The sequence below is a fragment of the Nicotiana attenuata genome, unplaced genomic scaffold, assembly GCF_001879085.1.
Source record: "Nicotiana attenuata strain UT unplaced genomic scaffold, NIATTr2, whole genome shotgun sequence".
Lineage (NCBI taxonomy): Eukaryota > Viridiplantae > Streptophyta > Magnoliopsida > Solanales > Solanaceae > Nicotiana > Nicotiana attenuata.
In genome coordinates, this window is record NW_017671083.1 from 188,564 (window position 1) to 210,571 (window position 22,008).

Sequence of the window (22,008 nt, forward strand, 5' to 3'; positions counted from 1 at the left end):
TAGTTGAATTATAAATTATAAATATTTTAAATAGGTTATTTGTTAAAATTTAGTGATTTTAATGTAAATTTTATAATTATTTTTTATTTTATACTATTCTAAAATTCTTGAAATTAGTAAAATTTAAAGATCCGTGGTACTTACGCCCCGTGTCTCAGGGCTTATGCCTCGCTTCACGCCCCCGCCTTTTAAAACATAAATACAAGGTCACTTTTTCAAAATTAGACCAGTAGTATGAAGTTGAAAGTAATTACCTGGCCTGAAGTTTAAACATCAAAATTAAAATTCAGACTACTGCTCTAATTTTGAAAAACTTACCAATTTCTAAATACATGGCCACAAAAGTGGCTACCGGGTGTAAATAACGCGTGTAATGGGGAGGCACTATTTTTCAACCCCAGATGCTAAGTGCTAAGGGAGGCACTATTTTTCGTCTTGGCTGGTAGCTTTGCCCCTACTCATTTTACGCATAGCCTTCACGACTAGTTGAGGTTAGTGTTGAGTTCTCACTATTTTTTCCTTCATCTTAGTGCCGGGCTTTATCTACTAGTTATTGTTGTGCTTTCCATCTATTTTCTGGTTCTTATTATGCTGTTATTTTTTTTCTTTTTCCATGGTTTTTATTGATATTGCATTTTTTGGACTGATGGTCTTTCGGAAATAACCTCTCTATCCCTTAGGTAAGGTCTGCGTACTCACTACCCTCCCCAGACCCTACTAGTGGAATTTCACTGGATCGTTGTTGTTGTTGTAGATGCGAAGTGATAACCTCAAAATAGATAAGAAGATGAGCAACTTGCTTGTATATTGAAGTATATTGCAATAATGCTTTTATCCTTGATATCATGTAATCACAAGTTGGGTTAAGCTAATAAAGATATATATCTTGTTACTTGTTGGCAATCTGCAGAAGAGTAGTAAATAGTTTAAGGGGCTTAGACATCATGACCATGTGATCAGAGCCTGAGATCTCTTTCACTTCATCAGGTGGATTTCTTTCAATCATACTCTGCTGGAATTCCTTTGTTAGAGCTTTATCTTCAGCAGCCACGACGAACACTCGCCTAACTGATCCATACCTTTTGCTTGAAAGAACAATCTCCTTTGATATGTCTTCTAGGCTGTTTAAGTATATTGGCCTTACTAATGTAGTAGCCAGCGCCCAATCCTATAACCAAAGATAAAAGAAACAATTCGATGAGTTCCTTATGATGTAGATTCATCTGGAATCATATTAATCTAGTTAGAGATTGTATATCCTTTTAGGGATGAGAATGAGATAAAGGTAACCTCAAACTTTAGTATTAGAATGAAATGATCCCAAGTAAAGCGAAATGCACGATCAGGCATAGTTGATTGATCAATTGATGTGAAGATTCATATAGCTGACTCCACTCATTTAGGATTGAGGCATATTCAATTGATTAACTGCAATAATGACTGATAGTATTTGTGAAAACATGTCACATTTAGGCCATTTTCACAATCAGTGAATCATAACTCGGCTATTCCACATTTATATCTTGATTATGCTTAGCTTACCTGAATCGGGCTCAACTGATAAAGATTACTCGCCAAGTACTTTGGACCGAAGATGAAGGTTGTTGGAGGATTGTTGGGTCCATTGTCATACATAAGACGATTATCAAGTTGAGATATTATTTCACTAGAAGCCTGTAATGAAATATGAAACATAAAAAGTGTTATACTATTGAAAGAAATCATCTTAAGGCTAAGGTTGGCGAAATGATACCTCTATGAAGACAGTGGTTGCATTGAGAGTTGGGCCAGGCATTCCAGCTGTGACGAATACAGCAACTGAAATCTTTTCTGGAAAGCTTTCCATGGCTTTAGAGACGGCGAATCCACCAAAGCTATGACCTACAAGGACCACTTTCTCATGTGCGGGAAGAGAAGCCATGAACACCATTAGCGGACTAAAGTAATCAGATAATCGTGGGATTTCAAGGACCTGTTTCGGGTTGATCCCTGATGCACCTAAGTCAAGAGCTGTGACATTATGCCCCGAAGATCTCATCAATGCCACAAGCTTGTACCAAGACCAGGCTCCGTGGCATACCCCGTGAACTAGCACGAAATGCTTGCTAGCTTTAGGCCATTTAGTCCCTGATGTTGTTGCATTTAGATATGGCAAGATAAGTAGCAGCAGAAAACTTATCAGATACTTGCTTTTCTCCATATCTCTTTTTTTCCCTTCTTTTGAACTATGAGCAGTTGTACACATGGTTTGAAGATGATAAAGGATCTTATTATAGTTAGAGGAGTTGACCTTTATAAAGAATAAATAATTGAATTATTCAGGCTAGAGATCTTGTAGACAGATAGATTTCTGCTGTCTACTGATTAGTCTTTCATATATCCCATATGCTATGCAAAATAAATGAGTAGAAGAAAAAGTTACAAAAGGGAAATAACAAAAACAAGCACAAAGTGCTAAAAGCTCATCAAATACTGCAGAGTTGTGTCCTTTCATAAAATTGAAAACCTAGTATGTTCAGCAAATAGAATGAAAACAAGAATTTGGCTATTTGTTTGGGTTGTTCCAAGGATACTTTACGCCTTGGATTACTGTCTCATAAATGCTTCCACAGATTGCTATTGCATTGTTTTTGAGCATTACTAATCTCTTTGTGTAGTTGTTTGGATGTAAAGCCTACTTTTATATCAATAGGTTATTTTAACAGACAAGAATTTATAATGTTGTCTTACTTGGAACTATTAGTAATATTTAAGTGGTTGAATTACAGTTGGAAGTTCTTATTTTGCTATGCTCGTCAATGGAGTTGTCTTCAAAACCAAAGATGTGTAAGTGTCAATAATTCGGGAACTTTGACAGCACACCATAAAACTCAACATTAAAAAGGCACCATCTTCCAAAGACCTGATTTAGCAATCTTTGCACAAGTGAAAAAGAGCAATTTTATATTTTATTTCAGAATGCTTTAAAAGAGCAACCCGGTGCACTAAGCTCCGGGGAAGGCCGGGCCATAAGGGTCTATTGTACGCAGGCATTTCTGCAAGAGGCTATTTCCACGACTCGAACCCGTGACCTCCTGGTCACATGGCAGCAACTTTACCAGTTACGCCAAAGCTCCCCTTCTTATTTCAGAATGCTTTATTTTTTAATATGAAATCACAAGCTGGATCAAGAAGCTTGTTACTTCTGTGCAATGCGCAGAAGAAGATTAAAAAGATGAAGGGGCTTAGACATCATGACCATGTGATCGGAGCCTGGGATTTCTTCCACTTCGTCGGGTGGATTCTTTTCAATCATCCACTCTTGGAATTCCTTCAGTAGAGTTTTATCTTCAGCAGCTACAATGAACACTCGCCTAACTGATCCATAACTTTTGTTTGAAAGAACCATCTCTTTCGATATGTCTTCCTTGCTGTATACATAAAGTGGCCTTGCTAGTGTTGTAGCCAGCACCCAATCCTAACACCAAAAGTCCAAAAAGAGACACAACTTAGCGTCCATTTGAATAAATCATAATGTAAATGAGCTAGTTTTTGGAGTAGAGGATGTCTACTAACAATACTTGGCGAAAACATGCAATATAAGGACAATCCTCATGACTACCAAAGGTTGGATATTTCACTATTATCCTTACCTGAATTGGGCTCTGCTGATAAACATTTCTTGCCAAGTACTTTGGACCGAAGAAGAAGGCCGTTGGAGGATTGGTGGGTCCATTATTGTATGTTACACGATTATCAAGTTGAGATACCATTTCACTAGAAGACTGTAACTAGATAATAGTTTCAAACATGAAAAAATGTTAGCTGACAGAAGAGATCATAGCAAAGAAAAAGTTGGTAAAATTATACCTTAGTCAAGAGAGTGGTTGCATTTAGAGTTAGACCAGGCATATGAGCAGTAACAAATACAGCAACTAAAATCTTTTCTGGAAAGCTTTCCATGGCTTTAGATATGGCCAACCCACCGTAGCTATGTCCTACGAGAATCACTTTCTGATGTGCAGGAAGAGAAGCCATGAACTCCATTAGCGGACTGAAGTAATCCGATAAATGTGGGATTTCAAGAACCTGCTTTGGATTGACCCCTGAAGCACCCAAGTCCAGAGCTGTTACATTATGCTCTGAAGTTTTTATCAACGCCATAATCTTGTACCAAGACCAGGCTCCATGACACGCGCCATGAACTAGAACAAAGTGCTTGCTTGTTTTAGGCCATTTATGCCTTGATGTTGTTGAGTTTACATATGGCAACAAAAGTATCAGTAGTAAACTTATTAGAAACTTGCTTTTCTTCATTTAACTTTTTTTCTCTTCTTTTGAACTCTGAGCACATAGTATGAACCATTATAAGGCAATCTTGTGTTTGACCTTCTAACTTACTTCCCTGCATAAGCAACCCTACGTCAAGTACTATTTGTTGAGCATTTTATATAGAATATCTTTTCTGTATTTTTTATCATTCATCAAGTCAACTAGAGGAAGAAATTAGACAAGTATTCAGGCTCTAGCTGCATTAAATAACAGTTAGTTAACAAATATCAAAGTCAACTAACTGCTGACTAAATCTCATCAAATCATTGCAATTTCGGTGTCCTTTGCATAAAATTAGAACCAAGTGTGTTCAGCAAATAGAATGACTCAAGAAAAGACACCTTAACCACTTTCGTGAGGGTAGAAATGTTCAGAGTTGGACCAGGCATCATTGCAGTAACAAAAGCAGCAACTGAAATCTTTTCTGCAAAGCTTTCGATGATCTGCCAATTTAAGTAAGATTTTGACATTAAAAAAGCTCGTGTTATAATCTTGAGTACATGGTTATTTATCCCATGTTGTTCCTTAGACATCTCGGCAAGTCAAAGGTAAGTACTAAGTTGTGGCTCCAGTTGTATTGCCAAACATGACATATGTACATTAACTTTTGGAATCTATGATCTGATGAAAATAATTGCAACTTATTGTGATGGAATTATTAGAAGTATGTATTAGTTTGTCTCGCAGAAGTTGCATTATTTTGTCAATGCCATGTAATGGAGATGTAATTAGGAAGGAACCATTTCACAGAACCCCCAATGCCAAGTGATAAGCCCAAGAATTAAGAACTTGCTTATGTACAACAGTGTACACAATCTTTATACAATGAACAAAAGACTGATTCATCATTTTAACGCGTGAGAATAAGGGTAATCTAATTTTATTTCAGTTGTGCGTTATTCATGGATATGTAATCAAGGTAGCTTGTCATTTGTTGGCGATACGCATAAGAAGAGTAAAAAGTTGAAGGGGCTTAGACATCATAGCCATGTGATCAGAGCCTGAAATCTCTTCCACTTCATCTGGTGGATTCTTTTCAATCATCAACTGTTGAAATTCCTTCGTTAAAACTTTATCTTCAGCAGCCACAATGAACACTCGCTTAACTGATCCATACTTTTTGCTTGAAACAACTATCTCCTTTGATATATCATCCGAACTGTATAAATATAATGGCCTTACTACTGTAGTAGCCAGTGCCCAGTCCTAATACCAAGAAAGGGGAAAAAATGAAACACAGTTATAAGTTCCACATTATAAAGAAAAAAAAAGATTCCACATTAATGTTGTGAAACAAGTCACTTCAGGGTCATTCTCATTATCAGAATACCAGTATTGAGCTATTTCAGTTTATTATTTTTGTTATGCTTAGCTTACCTGAATTGGGCTCAGTGGATAAAGATAACTCGCCAAGTACTTCGGGCCAAAGCTGAAGGTTGTTGGAGGATTTGTACGTCCATTATCGAATGTAACACGATTATCAAGTGCAGATATTGCTGCCTTTGATGACTGTAATGAAGTCGAAAATTTTCAAACATGAAAAAGTGTAAGCTAACATGACAGATGATCATCTCATGGATAAAGTTGGCAATATGGAGGAATTGTACCTCAATAAAGATGGTGGTTGCATTGAGAGTTGGACCAGGCATTAGAGCAGTGACAAATACAGCAACTGAAATCTTTTCTGGAAAATTTTCCATGGCTTTAGAAATGGCAAATCCACCAAGGCTATGACCTACAAGAATCACTTTTTCATCCGCGGGAAGAGAAGCCATGAAATCCATCAGCGGACTAAAGTAATCCGATAAATGTGGGATTTCAAGGACCTGCTTCGGGTTGACCCCCGAAGCACCTAAGTCAACAGCTGTGACATGATGTCCTGAAGTTTTTAACGACGCCATAATCTTGTACCAAGACCAGGCTCCATGGCAAGCCCCGTGAACTAGCACGAAATGCTTGCTCGCCTTAGGCCATTTAGGCCCTGATGTTGTTGCATTTACAGATGACAACAGAAGTATTAGAACTAGACTTGTTAGAAACTTGCTTTTCTCCATAGCTTTTTTTCCTTATTTTTTGAAGAATGAGCACATAGTATGAACCATTACAAAGGAGAAATTATAATTCAAGGAGTTTGACTTTTGGTAACTTTCTTTCATGCTGAAGTAACCCCATGTTAGGTGCTATATTGGGCATTTCATTTTTATATTGGATGTGTTTTCTTGCAAGTCTAAGCATTCACCAAGTCATCTAGAGGAAGAGGAATAAAGAATTAAATTAATCAGGCTAGAGATTATAAAAATAGACTAATTATCTGTTCCAATGAAAATGATAACAAAATATTAAATATAATCCTGACAAAAGATAGAAGTCTGTCAAAAGATAAATGATACACTATGCAGGATAAAAAGGGAGATTGTCCAATCAAATTACAGCCATTTAACATCAAAGTACAGGGCAATTTTGAAGTACTAACTATTATTAGGGTTATTACTTATATGGTTCACAGAAAATGGAAAAGCTCCATCCTATATATAATTAACAATATTTCTGGACAATGTGCAGAAAATGAACAAAATTATCAACAGGCTTGACATCATAAACATGTGCTGATCCTTTAATTTCTTCCACTTCTTCTGGCGGACTTCTATCCAATCGTTCAAAGGGTCTATTGGGGCTACTTTATGATACAACTAGTTCCGTTTAATTCATTTACTTTTCAAGAGGTACATATGACATTTTCTATCCAAGATAATATTTTTTTTTCCTTCTGATATTTGGGGTATTAGGACGGTGCATGTAATTCGTGCATCATGATATCTTATACACTTTATTGTTCATAGTTATGCTAGAATTTTTACAATTTATGTTAAATATTTCAAAACTTTATACTATTATTTTTTATTTTATGACAATGTAGTTTGCATTTTTTTTCCATTTAGTAAATTTAGAAATAATAAACTTTTAAAGATTCGTGGGGTAAGTCCGGACTTGTCTTAGGTAAAACGCTTCGCCTTATATCTTGCCTTTTAAAACATCGTAAAAAAACACAAGAATTATTCCTCAACAAAAACTGATTATGGTTCAAAATTAGCAAGGGGGTGGGGATCCAAAATGAGGTAGCAGCTAGCAATATAGTAGGGATTTATTTCCTTCTGTGAAAATAGAAGAGAAAAGAGAAACAGATTAAGGATAAATTGAAGTTGAGTTTCCACCAAACCACTTTTTCATGTGCGGGAAGAGAAGCCATGAACTCCATTAGCGGACTGAAGTAATCAGATAAATGTGGGGTTTCGAGAACCTGGTTTGGGTTGATCCCTGAAGCACCCAAGTCAAAGAGCTGTGACATTATCCCTGAAGATCTCAACAACGCCATAATCTTGTACCAAGAGTGATAGAATATATGAGTCCACCAAACTATATAGAGACCAGGTCCTGTATAGGTTTTCACAGATAATGCTAATGAAACAGTAAGTAAATGGAACAGGGAACTTTTACGTGGAAAAATCCCTACTCAAGGGGATAAAAAACCACGACCTACACTGCTAGGATTTCAACTTCACTATGAGCAAAATTTAGATTACAACCTATGCAATCTAGGAATTAAACTCTTAATCCATCACTAACTTGTAATACACCTATTACAAGCCACTTTACAATACACCTATTATAAAGACTTCAACTCATGACTAACTCTAGTCACGACACAAATACTGAAGGTTTATGATTTACAAGGGGTTCCTAATTAAAGCTTCTAGATAAGCAAAGTAGGAATTACAATGAAGAACAATTACAAAATTACAACTCAACTTAGGACATACAAGATACTTGTTGTAGGAACTGGTCCGTAGTAGTGTTGTACTTTGTTCTTGATGCACCTTGAGAATTGAATGCTTGATTGTCAGACGCTTGGAGTGCTTGAATAAATTCTTAAGTGTTCAAGTGATGTTTTGTTGTAATGCTCTTTGTTAATACAACTTGGATGACATCACTTGAATGATGCAATCACTTGGTTGGTCAATGAGAAGTAACTGTTGTGCTGTGTTGCACTGTTTGCGTGTACAGTGCAGACAGTTCACTTTCCAGCTGTAGACAGTTGACTTCGTACTGCTGTCAGGGGAACCCAAGAGGATCAGGTCCCTATGTTGATTCTTTATCTTCTGAAGTCATAGCAACTCACATTAGCTTAAGTCCGTTGATTTGAGTTGTGTACCAAGTATATCAGGTTCCTTATCTGGTTCTTTGACAGTAAGTTTGTTACATCATCAAAACATAAAGCTAAGGTACTGTAAACCCATCAAAAACCAGGCTCCACGGTAAGCGTCATGAATTAGCACAAAAGTGCTTGCTAGCTTTAGGCAAGTTAGGCCCTGATGTTGTTGCAGTTACATATGGCAACATAAGTATTAGAACAAGACTTGTAAGGAGCTTGTTTTTCTCCATATTTCTTTTCCTTCTTTGAAGAATGAGCACATAGTATGACTATTACAAGGCAATTTTACAATTCGAGGAGTTTGGTTTGTGATTATGCTAACTTACTTCCATGCAGAAGCAACCCCATGTTGGCTACTATTTCAGGAATTTGACTTTTCTATTGAATGTATTTCTTGGAAGTTTAATCATTCACCAAGTCAACTAAATGTACCAATTGCACCATCAAGAATCCCAGCAAGTTGTTGAATCTTCTGAGATCCATTAAAACTGGGTCAATAAGTGTAACAAACCCAATATTACACCCAAGCCAACTAATTATATTAACTCAATAAACGGATTACAAAAACCAAATAGCAATACATAGTAAAAAACAACACTAAAGGAAATAGAGACTAGATGAGAAGAGAAATTGCAACCTAAAGCTAAGAAGAAAGGGGATGAGGAACAGGTTCAACAGAGGAGATGAGAAGAACAGACTGAGCCGAGGCTTCAACATAATTCACATACCCCTTCATTCTACCCGCTAGTCCTTTTTAAATAGTTGCTAATTGGGCCTGGATCCCAACTCAATCTGTGTGAAGGTCCTTTTCAATAAGAATGCTTAACAATCCATGAGATGTTTCACCAAAAGATACATGATTATCACACTGAGATGGTTGATTATTTAGCGATTAAAAATCATTGATAGAGAGGTATAGATAAAGAAGTTTGGAGAGCTGTAATACTAACATTGCTAGCTTGCTTTCAAACTCCATCTAACTAGCTAGAAACTTAAATTACTATATCTTGCTTAGCATTTATAGACGGCAGAAAATTGATTTTACCTCTAAAGCTCAATCTTGTATGACCATTCAATGCAGCACCTTTAGAGATGTTTGAAACATCTTATACGAGGCTTCAAACATCTCACTGAGATGTTTCACCAAAGAATACTTAAATATTTATAGTTTTACTTTTTTTATGTGTTAGGAACAAATTATTTGTTTATTTTGTTGATGGTCGTTACTTGTTTGTATGTGCAGAAAAAATGGCAAAGGGACGTGTGTCAAAGAGAGGTGGAAGAGGAAGAGATAAATCTCCTTTCAAAAAATCTAGCAAAAGAATTAAGACATCTCAGGAGGATGAGCTACAAAAATCAATTGTAGCTGAAGTGGAAGCCAAACCTCTTCAGGTAGTAGAAGGAGGGAATGATGGAGAAGAAGAAAAAGAGAACGAAAATGAAGAGCAAATTGAGAAAGAAAATAAAGAGGAAACAGAGAATGTAATAGGAGGGAATGCTAGAGAAGCGGAAACAGAGAAAGAAAAAGAAGAGGAAACAGAAAAGGAAGAAGAAGAGGAAACAAGAAAAGTAAGAGAAGAAAAGACAAATGTTGATGAAAAAGAATCAAAAGAGGAGACAACAACTGATGAAAAAGAAGAGGAGACAGATATTGATGATGAAGCATCGTAGCAAATACTGAAGAAGAAGCTTCAAGAGAAGAAGAAGAAGAAGAAGAAGAAGAAGAAGAAGAAGAAGAAGAAGAAGAAGAAGAAGAAGAAGAAGATGATGATGATGATGATGATGATGATGATGATGATGATGATGATAGAAGAGGAGCAGGAGGAGGAGGAGGAGAAGAAGAAGAAAAAGAGGCAGCGGCAGAAAAAAAAAAGAGAAAGAATGATAATGCACCTTCTAAATCTATTTAGGTAAGCTTAATATGTTTCAAACATCTCTCTGGATGTTTGAAACATCTCTCTGGATGTTTAAAGTTTCTTTCTGGTTTGAAATATTTCATAGGATGTTTCATTAAACATGGCTATAAAGAGATCTTTTTAATTATAAAATTAATTATTCTTGTGTTTTTGATTAATCAACACCTTTAAATCATGTACAGGATGAGATGGTTGAGGATGAGTCTGACAGTTGCGAGGTTAAAATCTTAAAGCTTCGATCGGAACTTTCACCCTTAAAGTACAAGATATTTTTAGATGATAATGACACCTTCAACAAGAAGATTACTGTGAGATCCTCGTTAGGATTAGCAGGTATGGGTGAGTTCCGAAAGTTGTTGTAGGATGAGGGCCTCGAAAACAAGTTTAGGAGTAGTCCTTGCGGGCACTTTTTGGATTTGCCTGAGAGGCCACTATTTCAAGCATCTATAGTGCATGGCCTTCTACTCTGTAGAGTATCGTGTGAGAAAGCCCAGGAGTTATGGTTTGATTATAAAAGATTACCAGTTCGCTTCGGCCTTAGTGAGTTCGCCATAATGACTGGACTCAACTATGGACATTCCTACACGAATTCGAAACTTCAAAACTATTTTCTTGATGGGTAAGAGTTGTGGAAATTTGTTGTCAAAGGAAAAAGGTCTGTGACTGGTAAAATGGTGTTTGAGTTGATCAAATCTGAACCCAAAAAAATAAAAAAATACGAGTATGCATTATGCTTGATTTGGTTTGTCCACTATATTTTATTGACAAAGGATTCGAACTGTGGTGTGTCCGAAACTACAATTAGATTGGCCTCCACAGAAGAGGCTTTCTACAATTATCCATATGGCCGAAATAGTTTCCGGTTGACTGTTGATTATCTTATGAAAGATATGAAGGAGCTCAACAATCTAAGGGTGACTCGTATAAACTCTACGGATTTCATTGGGCTTTCATGGTAGCTAAATAAATCTTGTGCATTACTTCTATTTTAGTGTTATTTATATAATTTTTTATTTACTTTTTTATTCCACAATGTAGGCTTTGGCATTTGAAGTCATACCTCAATTGAGGCCAAAAGACTATCCAAAAGAAAGGACATTGTCGATGATAAAGAGGTGGCTATTTGAAAAAGTAGAAAAAGACGGGCATGATCCATTTCAAATCAAAGATCGTCTAGTAAGGCTCATTCTAATAGATGTTTAATGTTTGAAATATCTTGAAAACATTAGATGTTTGAAACATCTACAGGATATTTGAAACATCTTTCAAAAATCATCTACAGGACATTTGAAACATCCAGATTGAGTTGGGATCCAACATTTCTACTGCATCTGATGCAATATTTAGATGTTCTTTCGCAATAGACGCAAAACCTAATTTATTCTGCCCAGTGTCGAGCCAATTGTCCAAAGAAGTACAAAATAGAACAATCGATAGTACGACATCAGACTCCAAATGGTAATATGTGCATGCCCCTATATGACAACAGTCATAAGTCTTAAATCTATGGCAATCATCTAAAGTGATGCCACTTTGCAGAGGAAGTACTTGACCAATACGAAACTTCTCATGTAGAAGTGCAAATCGTACTTTCAGAGCGCCCACATCAGTAGATTTTTCATCTTCAAAAGTAGATTCCACTGTATTGGGTGCGGCATAATCAAGATAAGGACCAGGATCAAAGACAATATACTGCTTGGAGTAATCTTCAGCAAATGCCCGGAGCATTCCCCGTATTTTCTTCTCCCTAGCACGCTTTCTTGATTTAGATAACCAGAATTCAAAAAGATTGCGCTCCTGCCCCATGTCAACCCAATTACAGTTGTGGTCACTAAATTCAAGAGAAAGCGACACGCCAATTTGTTTATCCACAAGAATTACTTCAAGGGAATTACGCAAAAATGGAATTGTGCGAAGACATAAGGCACCATCAAATGGATATTCAACTTCAGTAGTTCTCATACTTGCATTCAACATCATCTTTCCGTGAATATCAAACATGGCCATGTCACGGGGAATAGAGAATATAGAATTAATCCCTAGTGGAGGCTTCCTTGTAATTGCAGCAACACCCTGTAGAGGTTCATCTCTAATGATAACAGTTTCATTAACCCAAAGTGCCATTGTGAAAGTTAAAGCTTGGTATAACTCACTTAGCTCAAGAGCCCTTCCACTATAAAAAGACCTCAGCTGATCAATTAGGTATTGCTCCTCAATTTGAGTAGTAGCATCATCAAAAGAACATACAAATAAATTTGCTATAGACTCTCCCCATAGCTTGTATATTGTAGAATTGATAACTCTACCATTATGTTCAACACCTATTTCAACTCTACCTGAAGCAACCTTAAATTCATGTCCAGTGTCAAACCACTTGTCCACATAACTACAAATTGGTAAGCCAGTATCGCTTGCATCAGTGCTATGCTCTGAATATATATGATAGCCCTTTCTTCGTTTTGCAGTCAATAACAGGGAATCATGTTGTCCAGTAGCAACCCAATTGTATTTGTGTAAGCCAAAATCATAGTGACGCCACAATATATTTTGAGAAGCCCCAATAAATGGATATGCTATTCCAACAAATCTACCAATAGCATTTGACACGACAGATCCTTGACTAGCAAAAGGAATCCGATAACTTGTTTTATCCTCTATAGGAGAATTTTCAAACTCCCGAGCTACATTGTTTCGCGCATTTCCCTCTTCTTCATGTTTAGATACCAACGATGGAGTTACATGCTGACTGTAACCAATTGAAACCACTAAGGAAGTCATGGGAACAAAGTCCAAAGAAATACCGATAGTATTGTCGAATGTTGCAGCAGTCACCTCAGTTTGCAAGGCATCACAGCTAGGCTGGAGTAAGCTATCACTCTCGCGAAAATTGTCATTGATCACCTTGTCAATGGTCGTGGTTGAATTTTCTACATCAGCCATACGAATCAGAAGATCGAGAATGCTTGGGTTAGCTGTTGTAATGGAAGAGTTGTCATCTACTGATTGTCCAATTTCAAAAGTGGATACTGATTCAGATTTGCTCCTATGAGAGCTTCCATCAAACACATGGACCTCCTCTGATTTTGCAATGTTCAAAGTTGATGTCGTTGTATCACTAATGACTTTAACATCAGATTGATCAGTATCAAACACCTTGGAACAATAGCCATATGACATTTTGTCGAACATCTGGGCGTCGATCTTTGTGGAATATTCCCTGATTGCAACCAACTGACCTTTCGGTGGCTCGAGACGCCGTTTACGGAAGCGAATCAACACTTTCTCAGTAAAATGTTCCCAATTTGCCAATTGTTTGTTCTAGAAAAGCCATTGGTTCCACTTCAAAGCTTCTCCATCGAGATAGGACGAGGCGAAAAGTAACTTGGTGTTTTCTGAAATTCCATAGAATTTAAAGTATCGTTCAGCCTGAGAAATCCATAATTCTGGATTCTTGCCACAAAATCGTCGGAATTCCAGACGAGTAGGCTTGCTCGTTTCAACGTTTCCCACCAACTCATGTAACATTGTACGAATTTCAGCCATCATGACCGTAATTGGATCGTTAGTTCGACATATTTGGTCCTCCATCGAAGACCTCTGGATGAAAGCACCAATGTAACAAACCCGATATTACACCCAAACTAACTGATTATATAAACTCAATAAACGGAACTACAATAACCAAATAGCAATACAATAGTAGAAAACAACACTAAAGGAAATAGAGAGCAGATGAAAAGAGAAATTACGACCTAAAGCTAAGAAGAAAGGGGATGAGGAACAGGTTCAGCAGAGGAGATGAGAAGAACAGACTAAGCCGAGGCTTCAACATAATTTACATACCCCCTTCGTTCTACCCGCTAGTCCTTTTTAAATAGTTGCTAATTGGGCCTGGATCCCAACTCAATCTTTGTGAAGGTCTTTTGGTCCTATTTCTCGGCCCAATAGCTGCTTGTTTGCAGGTATCCACATTGAGCTGAGACTTGTTCATAACAATAAGCCAACGACAATGGGGCTGCAGAAGTGCATCTTCCCATGATATATACACATCAACCTTTAGAATCTAAGATGAGATGAAAATAAATACATTGTCTTTTACTCCAATTCTCTCTCTCACATTTCCTCTAGTATGAGTTATAGCTGGGGGTACTCTTATAGGAGATTCAGTGTTTTCATTACAAATAGTCAGATGAAAAACAGGTAATCTATTAGTTACCCCAATTTTAGAAAATAAAAAAGGATCTTTGCACTAGTTTGTTATTTATATCACATGACACGTTTACTTGAAGAAGCCATAATATGGGTAAACACAATATTGATTTGTTTCAAGCCTTGAAATGGTGAATTTCAAGGTTTTCATCATCACGCTTCTTGAAATTGCTGTTCTTCCGATGAGTGAAAAGCATTCCCCAGTTATAGGCCTTATATTTTGCAGGGTTCTTCTCATTGACGAGCTCCTCCAAGGGTCCTATCCAAGTATAGTGTGATGGATTGAGGAAGAACGGAATTGAAAACCTTTCCTTCTCAGAGTTCACCACCACCCGGTGTTCCACGCTCTCATATTCATTGTTGCTCCAAACCTGAACAAGCATTGTGATCATACACCAATTATATATCAATAATACAATTTATCTGTTCTTCTACTGAATTCTTTGATAAGAATACCTGGATAGCGTCACCAACATTTATAATGTAAGCATCAGGAGTAGGTTTGACTCTAATCCATTCTCCATCAGTTTGTCTCTTTACTTCAAGCCCTCCTATATAATCTTGAGCCAGAATAGTTAGTGCACCAGCATCTTTGTGTCTACCAACTCCTAAAGCCAAATGAGGGATAGGGCAAGGAGGATAATGATTCAGCCTCGCGAAACTAGTTTGGTCTTTAAAGAACCCATTCAACCTTTTTGCTGGCAAGTCTAAGCTGAGAGAAATCAGTTCCAGTAACTTGTAACACAGCTTTTGCATTTCTTGAACATACTTTTCACAAACATCCCTGAAAAGACAAATATAAATCAATCTTGCTCAGCTTCGTGCTTTATTAAAGAGAGATGCTCCAGTTTTGCCCCTCTACCATACGAAATATCTTAATTTTATTCTTCGTCATACCTTTTGGATGCTCATGTCGTCTTGTTTTTGCCCCTTACACTAACAAAGCTCCAACATAGATTGGGTAGATTCTAAGGGTCAAAATACTCAGGGAAAAGGTACAAATTTCCCCCTCTAAGTTTGGACTATGGTTTAATACTTCAAGTTGGAGCTCTGTAAGAGTCAACGGCAAATACAAGACGATTTACTAACTGCGAGGATATGATGAGCTCATAGTATAACAAGGATAAAATTAAGATATTTTGTATATTACAGAGCTAAATTTGGAAATTTTCTCTTTACTAAATTGTGGGTTTAAAAATAGAATATCGAGTACCTTAATTCTGGAGGGTACTCAGGCCATTGATTGTGCAACCCCTTGAGCTCCTTGTCATCAGGGTCATGAGAAAGCGGTACAACAGTTGGATTCTCCACAGTAAAATCAAAGACTTCTTTCCAGTCCCTAACATTTTTGGTGAGCTCAGTATCATAATATCCCATTGAGTTCAGCTCATCTCTCTTCACTTTTCTCTTTTCCTCCTTAGACAAAGCAAAGAACTTTCTTGATCCCAACTCAATCTTTTCCCTGTACTCTAAGGACACCCCATGATTGATCACTTGGAAGAATCCCCATGTCTTGCATGCATCACCTATTTCTGCTACTAGACTTGACAATTCCTTGTGATTTTTCTCAGTGGAGATATCTGGAGAGTTGAGTATTGAGAGATCAATCACTGGAATACCCTCTGCTTCAGTTATGGTCAATTTAGGCCTGTGTTCAACATCTTGGATGAAAGCTGAGTCAACTTCTCCCATGGCTGAATTATTTGGTAGGTACTGAGTTTTTCTTTGAGGATCACAATCAGAGAGGTGTAATAGATTTTGGACACTGGAAAGCGCTTTGTCATACAATAGATTGAGGTTGCTGAGGTTTTATAGTTGTAACAATGACTGAAGCCTACATCTTGAAGGGCTGCGTCATAAATATAATTTCTTCCCTGCTACAATTTTTTTATTGGAAGGTTGGTTTGATTTTGTTTTCATGCTGTTGCATTATTGATGCTAATTTTAGTACTGTTTCTGTTCCCACTACTATAGATACTACATTTCTAAAGTAGGACATGATGGAGAAAATGATAACAATAACTTTAGATTAATAAATAATGAAAGTAGGTAATTGTACCTTTCACAGGTGTAGGCAAATCAATTAACTTGTAATTCTCATTAATGACTCAAGGATAGTAAATTAAGAAAACCATTTACAAGAGCAAGATGTACCATTTTATTTCTTTCCAGCTGAGAACGACAGCTTAATATAGTACAAAATTTCTCATAGACTATATTTGTCATTACATGTTATGGATTCTAAAATGATATATTTGAATGTTCTCAACATTAAGTTTCTTGAAATTACTGAGGTTTCTTGTAGTGTTAAACTTGCCCCAGTTGTAAGCCTTGTATTTTACAGGGCTTTCTTCACTTGTCAGTTCTTCTAGAGGCTCAACCATTACATAGTGAGATGGGTTGAAGAAAAAAGGAATAGAAAATCTCTCTTTCTTGGAGCTTGCTACCACCCTATGTTCCACACTTTCATATTGATCATTGCTCCAAACCTGTGAAAACTTTTCATTTCCAGTCAACCAAGAAAATGGTATTGGCTCAATGGAAGTTTTTCGCTTTTCTGTCAATAAATAAGCAGCATGATACAAAAGTCATACCTGAACTATGTCACCAACATTGATGATATAAGCATCTGGAGTTGGTTTAACTTGTATCCATTCTCCATCTGTCTTACGTTTCACCTCGAGGCCACCAACATCATCTTGAGCAAGGACAGTCAGGGCGCCTGAATCCTTGTGCCGGCCAACCCCCAAAGCCAGATGATGAATCGGGCACAGAGGATAGTAATTTAATCGCATAAAACTTGTTTGGTCCTCAAAGTAGCTATTAAGCCTTTTAGATGATAGGCCTAAGCTTAGAGCAATAAGTTCTAGCAACTTGTAGGAGAGTTTCTCAATACCTCGAGCGTATTCTTCACATGCCTCCCTGTACCGAGCCAGAACTTTAAGTAAGTGCAGAATATTGTTGCATCCACTAACTCATTTGTGACAACTTTTGTGTACTTAGTATAAATATATTATTTTCTACAATTGTTCATGTGATAAAAGTTGAAAGGCAGTGAGGGACCAAACCCGTTGGCCAAATAGTGAAGCACCCGGGCCAGTAGTAGAAATTTATAATCAAGCTAGAGTATTGGCAGCCTCCCCCGAATATAGTACAATTTTTGTAATCAAGCAAAGTTGCTGCCATGTGACCAGGAGGTCACGGGTTCGAGCCGTGAAAACAGCCTCTTGCAGAAATGCAGGGTAAGGCTGCGTACAATAGACCCTTGTGGTTCGGCCCTCCCACGGACCCCGCGCATAGCGGGAGCTTAGTGCACCGGGTTTTTTTTTTGTGTGTAATCAAGCAAAGATAGAGTCCAAGGGCATCTAGCAAATTATAATGACAAGACTCTAGTTGGCTCTACCTGGTGATCCTCATTCTTTTCCTTTCAGTTTTTCTGAAGGTAAGATGTATCATTTCTGAAACTAATACCGCAGCTATTGACTAGTGTTACTAAAGGCGAAACGCGCAAAAAAGCTCTAAGGTTTGTTGGGCTTTAAGCGTAAAGCGCAAATAAAGCGTGGGCTTTAATGAAGAAAAGCGGAAATGGGGAAAAACTACAAATCTGTATGTGTGGTCCAAGACTAACATCTAAAAGCATGAATACCAAATATATGGACAAAGAAATTGAAGAAAATTTACGATAAAAGTAAAATATCAATTGTTTGGTGTCGCCTCTTCAGGATTATGCTTATTGGCAAGGAAAAGTATACCTTAAAGCCTTGATGACAACATTGAAGCGCCCGCTAAGCGAGGTGAAACGTTCAACATGTTTTGAGCCTCGCTTCAGGAATCAAGGCTTACGCGCGCCTTTGATAACACTGCTATTGACTTCAGAAACCAATTAACCAATTTTTCGGAAACCTTTGTGGCCGACTTAGTCGCCCAGGAAATGTATTTGTGCTAGATCATTCCCAACGACTACCTCTAACCACTCTTGATGCTACTATTTGTAATTGATTTAACCCAGGATTTTTCACTGTTATTATTCCACTACTATTTGCAATTGATTTAACACAAGATTTTCCACTGTTATCATTCTTAAATATATGTTCCAACAACTATAGATATATATTTATAGTCTAGTGATGTTCTTTTATTGATTGAATTCATCGACATGCCTTAGCACTATGGTTCCCACTTACAACATTAAAGCGCCACCCAACTGAGGGAAAGCACCCAACAGACAAATTAACTTAATGAGGAAAAGGTTAATAGGAACCTGGAACCAGTAGGAAATTGAGGCCATTGATTGACCAGCTCCTTGAGTTCCATATCACCAGGTTCATGTGAAGCAGGTAAGATAGTTGGATTCTCCACAACAAAATCAAACACTTCTTTCCAATCCCTAACATTTTTAGTATGCTCTGTATCATAAAAACCCATAGGATTATCTTTATCTCTGCTCACTTTCCTCTTCTCCTCAGTGGGCTGCAAGAAAAATCCCCTTGATGCTTTCTCTATATTTTCACGGCATGTTGAGGGAACTCCATGGTTTATCACTTGAAAAAAACCCCAGTTCTTGCACGCATCACCAATTTCTGTTACAAGATTTGTAATTGCTGAAGAAGTGTTGGAGGGGTCAGAGGTTAGAACTGGAGAGAGATCAATTAAGGGTATGTTTTCTGCTTCAATTGTGCAGAGTTTTGGCCTGTGTGAAGTTTCTTGAAAAAATGATTCATCAACCTCTCCCATGATACTTCACTTTTGTTACAAATTAGACTGTGAGAAAATCTGAGAGGTGCTTCGGATTTCGGAGAGATATAGGAATGTGGTTGTAGGTGGTAGGGGCAATATGTCACATGATAGATAGCGACAGAACTGAATATGATACACTGAATATACACACGTTCTCGTATTTGGCGTTTCCGAGCCTCTTGGAAAAATGTGTTTAAAACCATCTCTAAGCATTGTGCAAAGTATATGGGACTCCCTTTTTTATTAACAAATTTGGGTCAAATTAAAAATAAAAAAAGTTTGGGGTAAAATTTAAAATACTAAAAAATAAAAATAAAACCATCTCCTAATAAGACACGATTTTCCAACTTGTCTCTTTCTTTTCTATTCTAAACCACATACGATTTTCTTCTAACTTTTCTCACAAATTCAACCTTCAAACTCAAGAGAACTATAGGGCTATAAAAATCGGCTTCATTCCGTTCAAATTTGCTTTGAAGTCGAGATTCCATCATCAAGGTAAGTATTTTTTTCCTTTTTCTACCATATTGATAACATTAAACATGATATATCAACCCTAAATTAAAATTTTTTTTTTTATGTATCTTCTTGTTGTTGTGTAGTTTTTGTGCCTAAATTCTAGAGTTGTGTAGTTGATATTTTTGATCGAAAATTTGATATTTTTATGTTGTTTAATTGTAGCCGTTGATGTGGTTGTTTCACATGCCCATAAAATTAGTTGTTGTGATGTTGAAACAGCTATATTGCTCTATTTAAGTTTGTGGAACACTTTTTGCCAGATATTTTAAACATGTTGAGTGTTTGAAACATCTCAAGATATTGTTAAATATTTGTATTACTATTGTTGTTATATGTTGTGAAGTTATTGAAATGTTTATCTCGGTTTGGTTAATGATATTTTGAGCTGAGTGTTTGAAACTTCACATAAGATGTTTGAAACATCTGTAAGAATGTTTAACAATCCATGAGATGTTTCACCAAAAGATACATGATTATCACACTGAGATGGTTGATTATTTAGCGATTAAAAAATTATTGATAGAGAGGTATAGATAAAGAAGTTTGGAGAACTATAATACTAACATTGCTAGCTTGCTTTCAAACTCCATCTAACTAGCTAGAAACTTAAATTACTATATCTTGCTTAGTATTTGTAGACGGCAGAAAATTGATTTTACCTCTAAAGCTCAATCTTGTATGACCATTCAATGCAGCACCTTTAGAGATGTTTGAAACATCTTATATGATGCTTCAAACATCTCACTGAGATGTTTCACCAAAGAATACTTAAATATTTATAGTTTTACTTTTTTTATGTGTTAGGAACAAATTATTTATTTATTTTGTTGATGGTCGTTACTTGTTTGTGTGTGCAGAAAAAATGGCAAAGGGACCTGTGTCAAAGAGAGGTGGAAGAGGAAGAGATAAATCTCCTTCCAAAAAATCTAGCAAAAGAATTAAGACATCTCAGGAGGATGAGCTACAAAAATCAATTGTAGCTGAAGTGGAAGCCAAACCTCTTCAGGTAGTAGAAGGAGGGAATGATGGAGAAGAAGAAAAAGAGAACGAAAATGAAGAGCAAATTGAGAAAGAAAATAAAGAGGAAACAGAGAATGTAATAGGAGGGAATGCTAGAGAAGCGGAAACAGAGAAAGAAAAAGAAGAGGAAACAGAAAAGGAAGAAGAAGAGGAAACAAGAAAAGTAAGAGAAGAAAAGACAAATGTTGATGAAAAAGAATCAAAAGAGGAGACAACAACTGATGAAAGAGAAGAGGAGACAGATATTGATGATGAAGCATCGTAGCAAATACTGAAGAAGAAGAAGAAGAAGATGATGATGATGATGATGATGATGATGATGGAGGAGGAGGAGGAGGAGGATCTCTCTGGATGTTTGAAATATCTCTCTGGATGTTTAAAGTTTCTTTCTGGTTTGAAATATTTCATAGTATGTTTCACTAAACATGACTATAAAGAGATCTTTTTAATTATAAAATTAATTATTCTTGTGTTTTTGATTAATCAACACCTTTAAATCATGTACAGGATGAGATGGTTGGGGATGAGTCTGACAGTTGCGAGGTTAAAATCTTAAAGCTTCGATCGGAACTTCCACCCTTAAAGTACAAGACATTTTTAGATGATAATGACACTTTCAACAAGAAGATCACTGTGAGATCCTCATTAGGATTAGCAGGTATGGGTGAGTTCCGAAAGTTGTTGCAGGATGAGGGCCTCGAAAACAAGCTTAGGAGTAGTCCTTGCGGGCACTTTTTGGATTTGCCTGAGAGGCCACTATTTCAAGTCTATTGTGCATGGTCTTCTACTCTGTAGAGTATTGTGTGAGAAAGCCCGGGAGTTATGGTTTGATTATAAAAGATTACCAGTTCGCTTCGGCCTTAGTGAGTTCGCCATAATGACTGGACTCAACTATGGACATTCTTAGACGAATTCGAAACTTCAAAACTACCTTCTTGATGGGTAAGAGTTGTGGAAATTTATTGTCAAAGGAAAAAGGTCTGTGACTGGTAAAATGGTGTTTGAGTTGATCAAATCTAAACCCAAAAAAATAAAAAAAAATACGAGTTTGCATTATGCTTGATTTGGTTTGTCCACTATATTTTA

At 36.9% G+C, this 22,008-nt stretch overlaps 6 protein-coding genes across 8 annotated transcripts; 1 reads left to right on the forward strand and 5 right to left on the reverse strand.

Annotated features, from left to right (window-relative positions):
• Positions 1-497: 497 nt before the first annotated feature.
• On the reverse strand, positions 498-3,008 carry LOC109205799 (salicylic acid-binding protein 2-like). The gene is made up of 3 exons (XM_019368551.1): positions 1,754-3,008; positions 1,543-1,674; positions 498-1,168 (listed from the first exon to the last, which is right to left on the reverse strand). The coding sequence occupies exons 1-3, from the start codon at positions 2,243-2,245 to the stop codon at positions 890-892; spliced, it is 903 nt and encodes a 300-aa protein (XP_019224096.1). The 5' UTR covers positions 2,246-3,008; the 3' UTR covers positions 498-889.
• A 32-nt stretch (positions 3,009-3,040) lies between these two features.
• Positions 3,041-4,917, reverse strand: LOC109205800 (salicylic acid-binding protein 2-like). Of its 3 annotated transcripts, XM_019368553.1 has the most exons (4): positions 4,653-4,917; positions 3,850-4,384; positions 3,633-3,770; positions 3,041-3,457 (listed from the first exon to the last, which is right to left on the reverse strand). In XM_019368553.1, the coding sequence occupies exons 2-4, from the start codon at positions 4,294-4,296 to the stop codon at positions 3,179-3,181; spliced, it is 864 nt and encodes a 287-aa protein (XP_019224098.1). In that variant the 5' UTR covers positions 4,297-4,384; positions 4,653-4,917; the 3' UTR covers positions 3,041-3,178. The 3 variants fall into 3 exon arrangements, with proteins under 3 accessions (XP_019224098.1, XP_019224099.1, XP_019224097.1); XM_019368554.1 differs by having other exon boundaries at positions 3,633-3,764; positions 3,850-4,917; XM_019368552.1 differs by having other exon boundaries at positions 3,850-4,917.
• Positions 4,918-5,080: 163 nt separating this feature from the next.
• Positions 5,081-6,471, reverse strand: LOC109205802 (salicylic acid-binding protein 2-like). The gene is made up of 3 exons (XM_019368555.1): positions 5,919-6,471; positions 5,689-5,820; positions 5,081-5,517 (listed from the first exon to the last, which is right to left on the reverse strand). Exons 1-3 carry the CDS (start codon positions 6,363-6,365, stop codon positions 5,239-5,241), a joined length of 858 nt encoding a protein of 285 aa, XP_019224100.1. The 5' UTR covers positions 6,366-6,471; the 3' UTR covers positions 5,081-5,238.
• An 8,035-nt stretch (positions 6,472-14,506) lies between these two features.
• Positions 14,507-16,644, reverse strand: LOC109205798 (protein DMR6-LIKE OXYGENASE 2-like). The gene is made up of 3 exons (XM_019368550.1): positions 15,860-16,644; positions 15,103-15,430; positions 14,507-15,017 (listed from the first exon to the last, which is right to left on the reverse strand). Exons 1-3 carry the CDS (start codon positions 16,336-16,338, stop codon positions 14,763-14,765), a joined length of 1,062 nt encoding a protein of 353 aa, XP_019224095.1. The 5' UTR covers positions 16,339-16,644; the 3' UTR covers positions 14,507-14,762.
• A 102-nt stretch (positions 16,645-16,746) lies between these two features.
• On the reverse strand, positions 16,747-19,493 carry LOC109205797 (protein DMR6-LIKE OXYGENASE 2-like). The gene is made up of 3 exons (XM_019368549.1): positions 18,908-19,493; positions 17,241-17,568; positions 16,747-17,135 (listed from the first exon to the last, which is right to left on the reverse strand). The coding sequence occupies exons 1-3, from the start codon at positions 19,378-19,380 to the stop codon at positions 16,872-16,874; spliced, it is 1,065 nt and encodes a 354-aa protein (XP_019224094.1). The 5' UTR covers positions 19,381-19,493; the 3' UTR covers positions 16,747-16,871.
• A 276-nt stretch (positions 19,494-19,769) lies between these two features.
• Positions 19,770-21,383, forward strand: LOC109205794 (101 kDa malaria antigen). The gene is made up of 2 exons (XM_019368542.1): positions 19,770-19,881; positions 20,760-21,383. Exon 2 carries the CDS (start codon positions 20,765-20,767, stop codon positions 21,185-21,187), a length of 423 nt encoding a protein of 140 aa, XP_019224087.1. The 5' UTR covers positions 19,770-19,881; positions 20,760-20,764; the 3' UTR covers positions 21,188-21,383.
• Positions 21,384-22,008: the final 625 nt, after the last annotated feature.